This window comes from Etheostoma cragini, chromosome 19 (assembly GCF_013103735.1).
Source record: "Etheostoma cragini isolate CJK2018 chromosome 19, CSU_Ecrag_1.0, whole genome shotgun sequence".
NCBI classification, from domain to species: domain Eukaryota; kingdom Metazoa; phylum Chordata; class Actinopteri; order Perciformes; family Percidae; genus Etheostoma; species Etheostoma cragini.
The window spans coordinates 11,288,033-11,306,917 of record NC_048425.1 but is presented as its reverse complement, the minus strand read 5'-3'; the positions used below and the strand labels follow the sequence as shown (position 1 = coordinate 11,306,917).

Below are 18,885 nucleotides of genomic sequence, written 5' to 3'. Positions count from 1 at the left end.
TGCTCTCTTTCTGTGTTCTGATGGTTTTGTAATGCAGGAAATGGCCCTGAAAATGTCCATGTGTCAGTTTTCTGTGCCTCTATTGCTTCCCAATTGTGACACAAAGCAGTGCACACTCATGCTTTGGGCCATGCGAGACATCGTTAAAAAGTACAGACCTCAGTCCCTTTTACAATCCAAGGGCTTCATTGAACAAAGAATTGTTCTCTCTGAACTTCCAATGATATCTTTTGTGAGACTGGGCGAGTGCTCCTTGTCCAAGTCAGAGATCCTCAATAAGCTTCTGAGCAATTCCCAGCAGTACCACGATACCTTTGTTCACCGTGATATGGAGTGTGGCGACATCCCAAGGAAAATATCCAATGGCCTGGCAGAAATTACTTGGTACCTTCCATGTGGGAACAAAAACATGGATGTTTTCAGTGAGCCAGTTGCTGTAACCAATCTTCGTGGAGACATTGCTTTGTTTGAAACACAATTTTCTTTTTTGTGTCAGACATCTGCAGCAGTTTTTGTGTTCTTTGACAAGTGCGACTCTAAATGCGAGCTGCTTACCAACCAACACCACAAGGGACAGATCTTCTTGGTGGGTAACCATCAAAGCAAGCATTTCAATTTGAATGCTCTAAAGAAAGTAGCAACCAAGTTGGGCCTAACTAACAGCAACATCCTTTTGAAGGCTAAGCACATGAATGATGCAGACTTTGTCAAAACCCTGCGCAAAACTGTCAGCAATGTTGTTGAGAACACAAAGATGAAGATGGGAATCGAGCAGATGGCTAACATCGCCCATGAACTGGGAATCTGGGTTGATGAAGACTCTTCAGAGTGCCAGACTGCAAAGAAAAATGCAGATGCCATCACTGCAGAAATTCAAAATATCCTTCAATACAAAGAAGCTCAGTTACCCTCGCAAGGCCAAATATGGAAAGAATTGACTTGTTTAGAGAAGGAAGAATTTCGGCTTCGAAAAGTTGGATCTGAGGACATAGAAAAATACAAAAGTGATCTTCAGGTACAGAAAACAAAACTTAGGGAAAAACAGAACTCTTATGACATGTCAAATGCAATGACATGTTTCATCAACGCAATATCAAGCCCAGGAATAGAAAGATGTTATTTCCTGAAATGGATGCGAATGAACCTTGATAACGTGTCCCGAGAAAAACTCTCTGGTCTCAGGGAGCAGTACAAAGAAAAATGCAAAGATTCTGAGAACAAAGAGGAAATCAAAGACATTGACAAACAACTTTCCAACAGCTCACTGGGGACTGAACACTTCTTCCGGGAAATGGGTCAGATCTATGAAGCTTCACTTTCCCTTCCAGAAACAGACCGATCCCGTAAACAACTACAGCATCTGCCCGAACTTTGTGCAGAATTGTTACTTGATGGATTTCCTCTAGAGCTTGTAGATGGAGATGCATCCAACATACCTCTCCGATGGGTGAGTGACGTTCTCTCTAAGCTCAATGACTTGGTGTCTCCTAAGAACAAGATACTGGTAGTCACAGTCCTTGGAGTTCAGAGCACAGGAAAGTCCACTCTCCTCAACACCATGTTTGGAGTGCAGTTTGCAGTCAGCAGTGGACGATGCACTCGAGGTGCCTTCATGTTGCTCATCAGAGTCAATGAAGATGTAAAAAAAGTGCTTAACTGTGACTTCATAGTGATCATTGACACTGAGGGCTTGAAGTCACCAGAGCTTGCACAGCTGGACAATAGCCATGAGCACGACAATGAGCTTGCAACACTTGTTGTGGGGCTGAGTGATATCACCATCATCAATATTGCCATGGAGAATTCAACAGAAATGAAGGACATCTTACAAATTGTTGTGCATGCTTTCCTCAGGATGAAAGAGGTTGGCAAAAGGCCCAAATGTCAGTTTGTTCACCAGAACGTGTCAGATGTTTCAGCCCATGAGAAGAACTTACGAGACAGGAAACTGCTCTTGCAACAGTTAAATGAGATGACCCAGGCAGCAGCCAAAATGGAAAAGAAAGAGGAGAACAAGAGCTTTACCGATGTGATGGAGTACAGTCCAGACACTGGGAACTGGTACATTCCTGGACTCTGGAATGGAAACCCACCAATGGCACCAGTCAATGCAGGCTACAGTGAAGCTGTATATGAGCTCAAGAAGAACATAATCAAAATTTTGGGAAGTTGTGATTCATCTGCTAATGATATCTTGGAGTTTACAGAGTGGATGAAAAGCCTGTGGAATGCAGTAAAGCATGAAAACTTCATCTTCAGCTTCAGAAACAGCCTGGTGGCTGATGCATACATGAGGCTGTGCACAGAATTCAACAAATGGGAATGGGAATTCAGAAAAGAAATGTACACATGGGTGACAAAATCCGAAACAAGAATTTCCAACTACGGTACAGTTGCTGTGAAATCTGAGGTATCTGACATGAGAGAACTTCTCACACATTTGAAAAGTGAAGCTTGCACAATCCTGTCTAAATGGGAGACAAAACTCCTTGACAATTTGACACAGTACTTCAAGCAAACAGATGGCCACGTCTATCTAGTTGAACAATACAGAGAGGACTTTGCAAACAGTGCAAAAAGCCTTCGGCAAGAAATGGAGCGCTCTGTACTTAATCAGCTCACGGCAGCAGCTGACATCAGACAGGGAATGACAGAACTTGATAGAATCAAGGAGAACCACACAAAAGAATTAGAGGGGAGAGTAAGTGGACTGATTGAACATTGTCGGCAGAAAAAAGTCCAGATGACAGACAAAGAGCTCGACAAAGAATTTGATAAGATGTGGAAACAAATGGTAAATGATCTATCGTTTTCTAAACAAAAGGCCAAGGATGTCATCACAAGTGTGTCCCACCACCTGAGAGACAATCTCTCACGTAAGGGAAGTCATGCGTGTCAATTATTAAGTCAAAGAAGCATGACAGATTGTGGACAGGAGCCTTTTACATACACAGCAGAAGGATTTTACAAGAAGGTTAAACATAAACTCAGCACGTTTTTCAACATTGAAGATCACGTAATGGCTTTGCAAAAAACAGCTGATCATATCGCAATGGACTGTACACAGTTTGTGACTGAAAAATTGGAAAAAAAGAACAATTACCATGAGACTTACATCCAGGAGATCCTACACATGATTGATGAGAGGCTGCACAACAATCAGGATGTCACGATAGAGATTGAATTTGAAGTTTCTCTGAAACAGTACATCTGTGCATTTGCAGCCAGAGAGTTTCAGAAAATGCATGAAGAGTTCATACAAATGAATGATCCCTACAGATGTCTGAATCAAAACAAAGAAAAGTTTTGTGCTGATTTTAAAGATGTGTTCCATGACCGAGACCAGTGCCAGAAGAAGGCAGAAGAATTCACCAACCGCTGCTTGGAGCCTGCAGTCGTAGACTTTGTCAACCGTTCCCTGGGTCCTGATATCATCGGTGAAATGCAGACCAGCCAACAGTTCAGCACACGCATGTTCTTCCAGTATTCAGTTTTAATGGATTTGCTCACAAAGGACGACTTTGAAAACTATCAGAGCTATATTTGCTCATATGAGAAGTATGTGAAGAAATGGACACTTGACCAAATAGTGGAACGCTTCTCAAATCCGTCTACGGCCTTTAAGTTTGAGGATCAACATCTCCAGTCAAGTGTCAGAAGCATAAATAATGCTACCAACAAAGCTAAAACCAAACAGAGCGGTGACTTGAAGACATTCGTTAAAAATGTCTGTCAGGAACTTGGTGATAAACTGGTCATTTCCCAGGATGCTCTTGGTGCTTTCATGATCCTGAACAACGCAGACCAGGAACAGTTTGCTCACTGGCTCACACAGTGTGTGAAGGAGATGGCAAACGCTCTTGGAGAGAAGTTTAAACACACTAACATCCAAGTGAAACTAAAAAAACTTCACGTGAATCCTCAGAACGAGCTTTTCACCAAACTGATTGGATGTGGTAATCAGTGTCCATTCTGCAAAGCGCCTTGTGAGGCAGGAGGAAGATTCCACACTGAGCACTGGACTTCACTACATCGGCCAGAGGGTCTGGGTAGATATAGATTTTGTCTTACAAACAAACTTACAACTGACATATGCTCTTCCTCTGTGATCACTGAAGCACAATTTCAGTGTGAAGCTACAAACTGGACATTTCACCCTTACAAGCGTTACAAAGAAATTTTCAGCAACTGGAAAATTCAACCGGATGGAAGTCTGCAGGCATCAGACTACTGGAAATATGTAATGGCAAAATTCAACATACAGTTTGCCAAAGCATATAATGCAAAGCCTGCGGATATTCCTTTAGCTTGGAAAATTATCACACGTAAGCAAGCAGAGGCAAGCATCAACGAGTCATTTAACAATACATGAGAGAGTGCATGCTTTGTGATTACTGAGGTGCACATTATTCTAATTAGATTCATTCATTCACATTCTCACATAGATATTTTTGATCTTCCTTGTTTTATATGATAAAGAAGAGAATCACAAATCATAACATTGTATATTAGTTGACACGGTTGAAGATATTGACAGTACAAAAAGATATTTACCACAGGATGCAACAGGGGAAAAAAAGTGAGATAGAATGTAATATACTCAATACAAATTATCCAAATTTTTTCGATTTATGTTGATGAAGATATTTTTTGAACACAAGTTAATTTGATTGTCAATGGAAATGTGCATAGGGTTAGAAAAATACTAAATGTTCAATTTGATTTTGTGTGACATATGACTTTCTTATATTCAATGAAATGAAGATGTGCAGAGTAAGTCAAATGTGACACAAGTGTTTTTATCACTGTGAAATGAACACCATTCAGTCTTTATGTGGTATTGTCCTAATTGGATCGTTTACTTAAATGCAAAACATATTTTTTGTTGTTTTGGTAAAGTATATGATACAAAATATTTTCATTTGAAATGTTTCGAAAGATCATTCTGTCTAAATGTCAACATAATATGTAATTCTCTTGAATCAAAGTCTATTATGTCTTAGTACTATTTCAGATAAGTTGCAGATATTTGTATTTTAAGTTACGTCTTTTACTCTGAATTTAAAATGTTTTTTTGTTTCTGTATGCCATATTTTTCCTTTTTTTTTAAAAATCAATTAAAAGATAATTCTGTCCAAGTGGGATATTGTCAACATGTACACATGACAGGTTTGCTTTAATCAAGTATATGTGGTCTTTATTTAAAATGAAAGTATCTGATACTAAATATTTATATTTTCAATGCCACATGCTTTTTTCTCTCTAATTGAGCATGTGTGAGGTTCTTGCCTTTTTGCATTTCAACATTTAAACCAGTGTGTTTTAGATTGTGTAGTAGTGTAGTATCTGATGCCACGTATTTGAAAAAATCACTAGATTAAAAGCTCACTCATCCGTGGTATTGTCAACATGTTTAAACAACATAAGTTCGTGATTTGTTTTTTAACTCACTTTTTAAGCATATTTGTTTTTGTTTCTGTAAGGTATCCAATTCCCTTTCTTTACAAGGAATTAAAACATATCATTCATTCTTTATGTGGTATTGTATATTTTCTTACTTGTGTTAACCAAATCAATAAAGAGACATAATTGTCCAACTGGCTATGAATGTCTTTAATGTTTCCCAGATCAGAATCACAGCATACAGTGTATAATAACTTCTAAAGTAAACAGAAATATCATCACCTCATGTATTTATATAGTTTTACTATACTTTTTTTTTTTTTTTTTTAATAATCAGCTTTTTTTTCAACTCCATTATTTAACATTTTTCTTCATCTCAAGTCTTGGGTTTCTGAATTCAACAAAGAATGTTAAACAAGACAACAGGTGCAATTTAACAATGGAGACCAAGCCGGAGATTTATGGGCGGGACTGGGGTGTTAACCATGTGCTTACATGCACCACGGCCCGACACAGAGTCAAATAACCTCAGTGATATGAGGTCATTTTTGCTTGGCTGAGCACAGTTTTTGGGCATATTAAAATCTAGCCTCAACTGTGTGAACCACAGGGCTTCAGCGAGTCACTTTATAACCCAGACGAGTGTGTGTCCACGTACATCCAGTCCGCACGCTCAGACTCTTAAGGTGCACTGGACCTTTTCAGATTGACTTAACATTTCATCCATCTCTAAACTGTTTAGAAAGTCGTTCCTGCTACATCACATCGCTGTCAGGTCAACACGGCCTCCATACCCACAATGCAACACAGTGCGTGTGGAAAGAAAAGCGCAGACCACCTTTGTACTCACTCCTTACTCTACGAGGCATCTTATGGTATGAAAGCCCTCAGGTCTGTCCAACGTGTGTGATTAAGTGGCTACATGTAAACACTGCTAGGCTACATGTGAAGTGAGCTGAAGTTGAATTGACAGCACCTTGCGTTTAGAAGTCCTCACAATGAGTCACAGGCCAGTTCCCTACACCACCATGACATCAGTTAGCTGGCCAAAGCTGGCTTTTTCCCAGCGCGCTGCGGTTTCCACAAATACTCTGAAGTTACATGGATCACGCAGCACTGATTCTTCTGTTGCTGTTAGAGCACAACAATGGGCAATGAAACTAAAGACTTAAATTATACTTTTCAAATTTGAAAATGTAATATTCATGGAAACATATCATACGCTAACGACAGGCCCTGTGTTGTGTAAGGGTTGCAGTGAAGATGAAATTCTGCTACAGCGAGTGTCCTGGTTAGGAGTGGTGATGCTACCGGATGCCCACTATATTGGGCAACATGAGACAACATTCACAGTCATTTTCTAATGGCATGAAAAGTGATCCGTGGCAAGCACCTTGTACCCCCCCACTGTTTCTCAAACCTCAAATTGTTGGCCTTTTGTTGCAAATTGCATCTGTTGTCTTTTTTTTGTCACAAAATAGGCATTTCATTCATTCACTCGGAAAGAAAAATGAAAAGAAAAAACAAACAAGAAACTTAATATTTACAAATATTTTGTCTGTTTGATTCTTACACTTAAAAATGTACAGTTTTGATCCTCTTCCAGATGTTGCGTGTCTGTCTCTGTCCTTGCCACCTGGTTTGGTATTTTTCTTCTCACATCCAGCAGTGTCCTCAGAGAGGACACACTGCAGTTGATTTGTCACAATGGCGCCCTCCAGTGTTAGCTTATAAAATAGACAGGGAAACAGAGCAGACCAAACTGAATACCTAGTTTCTGATTTCACCTCCAATGGTGTCATTGTAGCTGTGTTGTGGTGAGGTTTACCTCACAGCCCCTCACCGCCTCCTTATCCACACGAGTGAGTCCAAAAGGGTTCTGCTCATGATCACTTCATCCTCTTTTGTTCCGGATTCCTTCATTTAAGGCTGCAAGCCTTTTTTTCAATGTCCTCCCAAAGTCTCCTTCACTATAGCTCGCACCTTTTCCTATTGCTGTCCATCATCTGTTCCACAGCATTTATCCACCTGTAGCAGCCCCCCCCCCCCCCCCCCCCCCCCCCCCCCCCCCCCCCCCCCAAGTCAGTTGTTTTGTGTTTTACATTGTGCACATTTCCCTTTTCAGTGGGGCTTAGAAAATCTCTGACAGGAGCAGCCAGGTACATCTGTCCCTCTCCAGCCCGTCCCCCCACCACCCCGTTAGGCAGTTATAAAATACAAAACAAACAAACAAACAAACTAGGCTAAAGCTAAAGCACAAGCAAAGACAGCACCGGTGACTAACTATTCTCCCATAGTGGATGTAGGCTTCCATGTGTTCCTGTTCAGTTCACATACTGTATCAACCAGAGTATTACCCGTGATCCATGTTTGAGATCCGTAGCAGAGAATTGAAAGGGGGAGTTCTGCACATTCTCACCCGAAAGAAAAGAGCAGAATCAGAAAACAGCAGTTGTTAACTGTGTTGCATTTTACCCTGTTTAGGAGAACCGAGTCCCCCTTTTTTCTTATATATATATATATATATATTTTTAAATCTTGCAGCTCTGCGCAGTAGGCCGCGGAGGCCTGCCACTTACCCTCGGTGTGCTTAGAGTTTCGTTTACAACTGACGAGCTCAGAAAAAAAGTCACTAGATTCTTGAACTAACCCCTTTGAATGTGAGGATAATAGCAGAGCCGAACTGAGGTCAGATATTGTGTAGAATGCAGCTGACACAGTGAAGTCAGGTGTTTTGGAGTTCTGTGGTTCACAGCGGGGAGCTGATCACGTGTGATCGCCGCAATATGAACGTCAGTTTGGAATACAAAGCTGATGTACTGACGGAGGGAGCAAGTGATGTTGATACAGAGGGGGGTGTTTGGGTACTCAGCAGGAGGGAGCTCATTTTGGAGTCAAAGTTGTTGTTTTTTGTTTTTTACCATGGGAGTGATCCAACCTGTCTGCCTCTCTATCTCTTTGCTAATTAGCCCCCCCCCCCTCCACACACACACACACACACACACACACACACAGAATATGTATGTGCTGGAAATAGGGGTGCAGACAGGACAAGGAAGGTATACATAAAAGAGCAAAGGCTCCCTGTCTCTGCTTTGTTTCTCACTCTCAATGAAATACAAAAATAATTCTGTACAGGCCAGCTACAACAACAGAGATGTGGTACCTCACGTACCCTAAAAAAGCATCATCTCCATACAGATGGGAAGAAAAAGTAGCTACTGTAGGATGATGGGCTCACTGTTTCACCTGTTTGGGAGAAAAACCTTTGATTAGCATCATGTTCTGCAGAAGAGAATGAAGTATGTTCACAGTTGTTGCAATGACCCCTGGGTTGGGTTTCTACAGGATTTTCTGTGACGTTCTTGTTCTGCGAGATAAAACAAAATATCCAGAGTGGATCGATATCATTTGATTAGATTTGGGAAACGTGCATTGACAAATACAGTGTCCTTTCCCCCTCTTTAAAAATAATTCATGCATAGATCCCCGCTGAGAAAACGCATTAATATACTTTCTCCTTTGTACACATTTATATATAACTATGTATATCATTTCTCTATATCTATATTTTCAGCAAAATAATCTTTCCACAAAAAACAACTATTAAACAAATGCTTGAAAAAAAGAAACAGAAGATGAAAAAAAGAACTAAACACAATCAAGGGCCAGTTTGGCACTTTGTCATGAGAATACACAGCATCTGTTAAGTGACAGTAAATAGGAAAACGCTTTCTTTAGTTTTTTTCCTCCCTCAGTGAGAAAGCAAACACAGTACTACATACTTGGCACCAAGAATGCTGGTAGAATGAAAGTATCAGATATCAATGTTTTCATAGCTATTTGATTAGTGTATGTATTCTATGCAACCTCCTAGAGCTCATTAGTTGTTCTTTAGAGCAAAGGAGCGCTAGGGAGAGGGAGATAATCACGTGTTGAATGAGAGAAACTAAGCAAGAATAAGACACAGACGTAGAAAGGAGAACAGCATTTGCACATAACACCAGGGAGAGAAAAAAGACAAAGACAAAGTAAATTTAAAAAAGGGAAAACTGCAAGGGGGCAAAAAGCATCTGTCCTTTTGACAAATGTCAGGGAGCTCGAGTCTGGAAAACGCAGACCTCTGAAAACAGTATATTTGAAAGATCTAAATCCCCCCCCACCCCCAAACTGATCATCTGTTCAGTCGCTTCTCCACAAGCCACCAGTGGAGCTGCTAAGTTCGACAGCACATGATGGCGTTGCTTTTTGGAGAAACAAGCAAGTAAGAGAACAGAACAGAGGCCCCCATCCAGAGGCCTCCGTTCTAGATTCAGTCTTCCTGCTCCCTAGGCCAGTCACTCCCTACTATACCCTGGTGGTGGAGTGGGGATGGGGCAGCGTGTTGTTGTGACCGGTTGAGGGGAAGGTGTTGAAGGCGTGAAGAGGCTGCATGCTGGTGATGGTACTGGGGATCATGGTGATGGTGTTGGGTGTCATCAGTGGCACGTCGTCGGGCGCACGGCGTAGCGCCAGCGTGTAGTCCGGCGGGCAAGCGGGCCGCAGGATGTCGTGGGGCCGAAGCGGCTCCATGTCGTGGTGAGCGTCGTGCTCCGAGTGCTTCATCTGCAGGGACATGATCTCTTCCTCCTGGCTGTGGGCCAGGTCGTTGGCGGGCCCGCCGCGCTGCGGAGACAGCCGGTGGCGGCGCATCTCGTGCCGCTTGTCGCGCTTGTAATAAAGGGCGGCAAAGGCCAAAATGTTGAGGAAGAGGAGCGACGCCCCCACAGCGACCGTCACACTCAGCTCGGTGGAGTAGTCCCGGGTGTCCCCGGGGAAAAGGTCCTGGTGAGGACGCTCCGAACCCTCAGACTCAGGATCAGAGGGGAAGGTGGGGTAAGGGTGACGGGTCGTGCGGGGGCCCGGTGTCCTGGGCCAGGGTCTGTGGGTGCCTGGGCCAGGGCCTGGCGGGGAGCGGGTAGTAGTGGGGAAGAGGTCCTCATGTAGACTGTGGAGGTGGGGGACTAATTCCAGCCAGAAGGCCACCTTGTTGGCCCTGTAGTTGTCTCTAACACGTGGCTTCAAGCCAATGTGGAGGTACTGCTTGTCCTTGGAGTTGAACTTGGTCCAGATGACCTCTTCAAAGCGGTTGGGCTTGGTGTGAATGAACTTGGTGTCCTGAGGGACCGGCAGGTTAGGGTCCCTGGTGGAGGACACAGGGGACGTTTCAGTTAGGGTTAAATCAATCCGGTTCAAAGATTTATTCATCATTCATCATGAGAAGAAAGAGTTATGACTAGACAAGTCATATAAAAAAAACATAAAAGGCCTTTTATTGTATGTAACCAACGCTGATGGCCTGGATAGGGTGTTTTTATTTCTCCTCAGCATGTACTTTACTCCCTTCCATTAGCACCAGTGGTTAAAAGGACACCTGAAGCGTTCCTGACACTTATTTCTACATTGTGTAAACATCCAAACACTGAATTCACCCTTGTGTTCTAAGTTACAGCAAAGAGATACAGGACACTAAACAACTCTACCGACATCTGGTACGTAAGATCAGGCCCTAATCATAGACCCACCACTTTAAATAAACAGGAAGAAAAACCTTTGGAAAGACACTTCAAATACGCTGCCAAACTACACTAGCTAGTTTATCCTGCGGTCACGCCACAGAGCAAAAAGAGAATTTCAAATATTTCAATGTGAAATAAAATCATCAGCAAGGCTTACCCAGTCTTGGCAAAGTTGGTCCAGTAAGTCATGACCACGGCACTCAACATCACGTCATTCTTGGAGAAGTTGCACGGGAACAGATCGGTAGCGCCGATCATGGGCACGCCAAACACGTACGGTATCTCGTCTCCGTGGGCGGCGTCGGCCCATTCCGGCCGCGTCTCGGTCTGACAGTGGTGGTAGAAAGTGTAAAAGTAAACCGGGGACTGAAACTCGGCGTGGAGTTTGGCGGTGGCCACTGCTGGCGCCACCCACTGGTGGTCTGTAAACAGAGCTAAGAGGGTCTTCCTCCGCATGTCGCCATTGTCCCTGTCTGCCCAGTCTGTGTACATAAATTTAATGGTCTCCCTCAGGATGTCTTTGCCTGGAGGATAAGACGTGGGAGGGTGGAAAAGGGACAGGATAAAAGGGGTAAAGGGGAAAAAGAGAAAATTGTGATAAGTTAAGAGGAGAGTAATAGAACATTTTAAAAAGATGAGTGATCAAGAGACCTGAAACAAAGAGTGGAGCAATATGAAAGCACACATTGCTAAAATAACAGAAAAAGGAAAGAGGTGTGTGTGTTTGTATGTATGTGTGAAAGACAGATAGTTGAGAGGTAAACGGAAAGGACAGACTGAGCGACACAAAGGCCAAAAGAGAGAATGACTGATAGGCACTTGAGAGGACGCGTGACTGCATTATCCAAATGTGTCTGTATTTTGCCTGTGTCCCGCAGTGAGGCATGTGCAGGCTGATCTGTTAGGAACAACAGCAACGTGATTGGGAGCTGGCTGCCTGGGGGATGATGAGAGGCACCATTTGGAGCCTTAAAGGCCAAGACACAGACCTACCATGGTGAAAGATAATCTCGATGATAGGCAGTCTCTTTAGTATGCCTGTCGTGGTTGATACACTTTGACGGGGCTCACATTTTATCTTTGTCTAAATATTTTTAAGATTTCTGCTGGGAGCTGTAGTTTTGGACAAGTTGCTGTTGATGTTTTTTTTTTTTTGTAGAAAAGATTTGATAATGTGACAACAAATGAAGTACATCTTGTTCTGTAGTGTGTAATGCCTCATCTAGCTCAGGTATCAGGGGACATATTTAACCTGTTATATTGTATTATATTGTAGGTAGTCAACATATTGTAATAATGCTGTTTATTTTTATAACTTTTTATCCTTTAATCAGTCTTGTTTGTGTTGACCCTAAGGAGAGTTCATCTACTGGGACTTTGACTTAGTATAAACAATGACACTGCAATGTTCTGTCATCTGAGAGGTGGTAGATGGCATTAAATAAGAGCCATTAAAGCCCAAAAGAAGCACAATTTTGGCAATCCTCACCCTCAGGGTAGCCATAAAGGTTGTCCACAAAGTTGGAGATGGTGTAGTCGAATGCAGCGGCTGAGATGCCGTCGTTGTCCTCGCTGTCATCCACAAACTTCAGCCCCTCTCCTTGGTTCACTCCTATAAGGATGTCATAGTTGAGGAACTCCCCCTGGTGGTGCAATAAGGAAGAACATGTGAGTGCTGAAACTGTATTCAAAAAGGACAGACAGGGTTTTCAGTCACGCACCTACATTCACTACAGCCATGAATGCTGCTAAACACAAACATGTTTGCTGTATTTGTCGAAATCAGCCTCGGCCAAGTTTTGTATGTGATATTTATGCCAAGAAATGAAAATGTGCAGGGTGTCACGTCTTTGTATTGTTGTCCAGCTTATGTTGTAGGACTACAACACAAGTTCAGTAAGAGACCGGGACAATATAACTAGTTTTCTGTTTTAATACTGTCATATGTTATCATCAAATACATTCGTTTTGCTCCATTGTAATATCTTGTAAAATTCTCCACTAATGTACATTAAATACTTTTAGGACGTGGCTAATTTTCCTCCACAAAATCAGCCAAAAACCTTTTGATGTTCACCTCTAATTAGTTTTCACAGAGGGGATTTCAAATCGAGGGATAGGGAGAGTCTGGTAGCCTAGTAACAAAGTAGCTGAAAAAGTAGTTTTTTTTTACTTACTTCACCTCCTTTTTCTAATCTTCTTCCTTTTAATTGAGAGCTTTAAACATACGGGCCGATAAGTGAAAGCAATATTGAGACAGTGAAAGTTTTTCCAGTAAGGAAAAAGTTAGTCATGTGCATGTACAATGTAACATGACTTGTGGCTGCACTGTGTTATAGTCAAAACCTGGAGGTTACAAGGTGAAATATGAATTGAGGAGAAAAAGGTCATAAAAAAAAGAAATTAGCCAGATATAAAAACAGGTTTATTATTACAGATTATATCTCATCTTTCCTCTTTTTTGGTGAAATACTATACGGTTACCTCTTTGGGCCGCTTAAAAGTATTCCTATGAAGCTGAGAAGGAAAAAAGTCTGTCATTTCCCAGCCATGCACCCTGTGACAAAGGGTTTGCATTTACAAAAGGCTTTGTATGACTAAAAAAAAAAAAGGTTGTGAGCCATGAGTCTAGAATATACCACCGAGGCAATGTGCTGCAGTTTTTAGGATGTGAGTTCACACCAGCCGGGTAATGTCACCACCAGAATCCAAGGCTGTGGAAAGGTCACACTCACACCTACTGCAACAACTTCTTCATGTTCTCTGTATCAGGTGTGTCATCACAGCTTAACTCAATCTACTCCTACAATGAAAACCAGAAGAAGAAAAAAGAGCACAGGCCACGTGTGCAGTGCCACCTTTGATACTCACCTGCTGCATGAGGATCTCCGGATCGTCGGGCACCACATCTCCGTCCACCACGGGGCCAAAGGCGATGTGGTAGCGCGCCGGCTGGATGTCCTGGTCCACCAGCTCCCGGAAATTCTTGCGCCTCAGGCAGTCGACCAGGTCGGCCGTCTCCGTGTAGGTGCAGCCCACCTTCCGGGCCAAGATCTTGGTGTACTTAAGGGGCTGGTAGTTGACAGACCAGCTGGAGATGGCAGTTCCACTCTGGGCTATGGCCCTGTGGAACAGACCTGAGGAGACAGATGGAAACAGGGCCTTTATTTTACGGTATGAGGGGGTACATTTCACGTGTAAAATACAGTGTGAAATGTTAAGTGATCTCTCTCTAAACCTCATGTGCATTTCCCCCCAAATTTTCTTGCATTTTATCAAGCCTGATGGAGCTCTGGGAAGTTGTCTATAGTTGACTATAGTTCAGTTTTTGGGCAGGATGGGATTTGAGAGGGACTAATTAATGTGGAAATCACATATCACTTTCTCTTTTTCCATTTTTAGAATTTCCCTTTAAAAAAAATGTACCACTTTTGACTTTTTTCATCTCATCATTCTCACTGGAGCAAAGTTGGCAGAGGGATGGGACCACAGACCCGAAGTATCTCAGATAAAGCATAATGTGGTGCTATAGCTCAGACAAAAAGAAGAAAGAAGTAGGAAGCCGAACTGGAAATACACTCATCTAAGAAGTCAAGAGAGCTATTTTTCTCTTCCTTGTGCGGGTTGTTTCTTCTCTCAGACTCTCTCTCTCTCTCCCTGTTTTCCCCTTTGTCTCTCTCTCTTTCTCCTTAGTTCTGCCTGTCCTGTGCCTTTTGAACCACTCCAGTGGCTCGTTAAAAGGCCGCCTGCCTCACTTGTTTCCTCTCGCGCTCCCTTTTTCTTTCTCCTTCCCTCTCCTGGGCTGAAGATTGGTCAGTTAATTATTAAGCAGAACTCCCTTTCCCTGGGAAATCAATTATAGTAACAAGTAGCTAGGAAACAGCTATACCTACATATCTGCACTGAGAAAGAAAGAAAGTGGAGAGACTGACTAAGAGAGAGGTGAAAGGTAGGTATTATTTCATTTGTCTTTAAAATAAGTTTCTTTGTTACTCCCTAAAACCCTGCTCAGTACTTTCCTACATTTGGCTACTTCCCTTATTTTCACATACCATGAGTATATTCTGTCCTATATCTCCTCCCTCAACAATGCTATTACCTCTCCTCCTCTTTCCTTAAACACAGGATCCCTTGGATAATGTCTTCCCCTCTACATCCTCCGCTTCATCATATCAGTATCACTTACAACCCCCCCCCCCATACTGTCTAGTGCTTCCATCCTGCCATCCATCCTGTGCATATCTGCTGTCACACTTGATTTGTGACGGTGTGTTGTTGACATGATTGGTGTCCCTTAAGGGTGGGGATGACAGACTCCTTACCTGGCATCCCTGGCGGGGGTAGGAGGAGGAGGAGGGTGGGGGGGAGCATGACAGACAGGCGGTCGTCAAAAGGGCTGATGTTACGACGTTAGATGCTGATGAAGACGAGGAAGACGATGCCGATGGGGGTGATGACAAAGCGAAGGCATGAAAATGGACTGGTGGCAGTGTGAGGGGGTTGCTAGTCAGCGACAGTAGACAAGGGGTTAATACAGGCTTCCCACAACCGTTAGAGTCCCTCTGCTGCTAAACCGGGGGCTCCCCTGAAACATTAAGGATTAAACTACAATGACTGCCAATAGTTTGTTGCCATGTCAAAACAAGCAAGCAAGCTTTGGTGGATTCAAATCCACCAATGCTTTAAATGGAAATGCCAATAATATGTAACTGAAGGGGACATATCTTGAAAAACTCATTTTTGCTGTGCTTGTGCACATACATTTGGGTGTTTGGGGTGCCTAACAACCCAAAAACTATGAAATAAGAAAGCCCAAAAGTCTGCGTTTTTGTTGGCAACCAAAGTTCAAAAAACATTGTATTGAACAAGCCATTCTCATTTGGTTTCCCTTCTTATGTCGCATGCAGGCTCATTAGAATATAACGCCCCCCCATCTGAGTTTCTCCACCCAGAGGTTGAAGACTGCATATGCGAACTAGCCAAACAGAGCAGACTGGGCTTTTTCAGGAGGTGGACCAAATGAGACAGGCGCTAAAATGGAGCATTTCAGTCAGAGGTTGAAAACTTATGTGATTATGATATGTCTTATTTAAGTAATGGGTGCATAATACAAGTATTTAAGACAAAACTAAACTTTTTCAAAGAGCCAAAATGCTTTGTATTTGCCCTTTATGCAAGTAACAAGCCCTTTTGTAACGACTGTTATCATGATATACAGTAAATAAATAACATTAGAGGTTTTTAATGGCTAAGTAGGTCACCTGCCAATAAGGCCAATAAGGTTTTGTGTGCCCGGGTTAACATGAAGGGTGAACAGACATCAGTGGTAATTAGAGAAGTTGTGTTAAATGGACACATTGACACGCCAGCCGTGCACAGATGCTCACTCAAGCTTTGACACAACACTTTGTTCTTGAGGCACAGACAGAATGAATCAAAGTTAGAGATGTGTCGGACACACACACACACACACACACACACCCACGTGATTGAAACAGATGTATAGTTGTGTGAACATGCTGTCTCTAATCTCTCTCTCTTCACCCACCATTTATTCCCTGTTTCTGTCCTTTGCGGTTTGTGTGTGCAAGATGGAAAATGAATAGAGGAGAGAGATATTAAGGGAGAGTCCTCGAGCAGCGCAGAGAACAGAGAAGATACGATTGAAGGAGGACAGCTTCGAGAACAGCATGATCAAAGGCAGCGAGTGTGTGACCATTTGGCTGTGGCCTCGTCTGCCACACTGATCTCACTTCAAATCAAAGTTGATTGGTCCGTGGGCCTCACTCTTTTGGTGGTGCAATGTTAACACTCAGCCCTTGGGGTGTGTTGTTGGTAATGGGGTGCATGAGGTCACATGGATGTAGGTTTTTTTTTCCGACAGGAGGTAGGGTCTCTCTGCTTGACGAGAAGTGGACTGTTAACAGAGCCTGGAGCGCTCGCCAAGTCAGGTGATGTGGGCTAATGTTGGAGCTCCAGTGTCATTTATCCTCCGCTGACATGAACGACATAACCTGGATCAAACCTGGACTCGCTCATTAGCCACCTGACTGCTTAAAGTCTTCAGTTCAAAGGATAAGCAGTGTTTTCCTTGGAGGATAGAGGTGTCAAGCGAACATCACAGGGCTTAACAATTTCTGGGATGGACGCTGTTCGCTGAGCTTCCATCCGACTATATGGCTATAGCAGGGTTATGATACTCCATTACATTTACATGGGTCATCAAATGCCCAAAGGATAAATAAAGCTAAAAGCAGCAAGTAATTCCAGCAACAAATACAGGAAAATACAATATTTTGTTGGAGTTTCCAAGGTTGAACTGGACATTCAGGTGGACCTTGCCATCTGTTTCCAGCAAATATACAGAACAAATACACACAGATGGTTTGTAAATATGCACTGTGTCTATTCAGGGATAAGCGAGGAATGATCTAAACTAAGGACTCAAAACAGGAATGGATTGGGTGGAATTCACGTAAGCAGCCACAACCCATGTGTCAAAAAATGTGTGTAAAAAGTAATGAGTCATTTGCAGGGCTGGATCCAGGCTACTAGCAATCACACACACAACAAAACCTAAATCAATCTTGATATTACAGTAATCTAATGAACAGTAGGAACTACATTGTGCTTGGGAGTTTTTCTGATGAAAAAGGTTTTTCTATAAAAAAAAAAACAGTTGAGGTGACAGACAAAGAAAAATGGATTCTGTACCAAGAAAACACACAACACAATGCAACAGAGTCTTAATTTACCCTCCGAGTGGTGTGAGAGGATGAGGAGGTTGACGCAGGATGCCCCAGCTCCTGAGCCAAAGATGGTGATCCTCTCTGGGTCTCCGCCAAAGTGGCCAATGTTCTCGTTGAGCCAACGCAGGGCCTGAATCTGGTCCAGCAGGCCGTAGTTCCCCTTAGCCGACTGATCACCGGTGCTGAGGAAGCCTGGGTATTTGTTTACACAACGATGGATGTAGGAAGACGGTGAAGGAGGATATTTAAGAGAGGAGAGGGATGGACAGGAGGGAAAAGAACAATGGAAATGAGGATATAGAAGGAGAAGGGATGCAGAGATAGGAGGAGAATAAAGAAGCAAGAGAGAGACAAGATGACGTTAGCATCAGTACCTTTAGTATTTAGTACCTGTCGGGGAAATGTTCCCTACTTTGGCCTGTAAATCAGCTTCTGGCTGAGAGGGAATCAGCACAAGTGTGAGTGTGTGTGTGTGTGTGTCATCAACAAGGAGTGACAGAAAGCAAACAGAGAAAGCAAATTGCTTTTTCAGCTACTCTCTTAATGAGGTTTATTCTAATGGCATGTAGCAGGAACTTTTACATAAAGCCCCTTAAAGACTACCAGTCTGCACTCCCATACATGTAGTAGGTGACTCTGATCAGAATCATACCCTAACTGGATTACAAGTGATGACACACTGTGCATGGAATTTAGGATTGTACAATGTCTTTTTTCTTTTTCTTTTTGGAACAAAACAACTGTCTATTAATATTGTTATGAGATGGAAGTTACTTAAGTGTCCCAGCAAGCCATGACACCATGTGGGACAGTGAGCCAGCGTGCACTGAAACTGAAGCAGCTAAATGGAATTCAGCTGTCATTCATTGTCCTTCTGTGACATGTCAAAATGTGTTCCAGGAAAAACGTCTTTATACAAGAAGCCAATAAAGGATATCCCTTAACCCAATTTAAACATCAGTAATGTAGAAACCATGGACAACTTGGATAAGGTTAAACCTACCTATGTTTCAATTACCTGTGAAAGGATATTACCTGTACTTTTTTGTCTGTTTAATCTGTTAATTAATTAATTGTATTTTCTTATTGTCTACAAATGCCATATTAAAAATGAACTGATTCCACTAACCACATGCGTATCCAGCGTTTTCCTTTGTACCAAGGAGCTATTATAT

General features: G+C 42.6%; 2 protein-coding genes across 2 annotated transcripts in view; one reads left to right on the top strand and one right to left on the bottom strand.

Annotated features, from left to right (window-relative positions):
• Positions 1–4,545, top strand: part of si:dkey-85k7.12 (interferon-induced very large GTPase 1) — an 8,111-nt gene extending 3,566 nt beyond the window's left edge. Inside the window, exon 6 of the mRNA XM_034857373.1 lies at positions 6–4,545. Within this exon, the coding sequence (XP_034713264.1) occupies positions 6–4,372 (4,367 nt within the window). The 3' untranslated portion in view covers positions 4,373–4,545. The remainder of the gene's footprint in view (positions 1–5) is intronic.
• A 3,048-nt stretch (positions 4,546–7,593) lies between these two features.
• Positions 7,594–18,050, bottom strand: LOC117934937 (neuroligin-2-like; the record flags this gene model as incomplete). The annotated part of the gene is made up of 5 exons (XM_034856957.1): positions 7,594–10,585; positions 11,119–11,485; positions 12,451–12,604; positions 13,833–14,098; positions 17,717–18,050. Coding segments are annotated over 5 exons (1,956 nt in total), but the record flags the coding sequence as incomplete, so codon positions are not given.
• Positions 18,051–18,885: the final 835 nt, after the last annotated feature.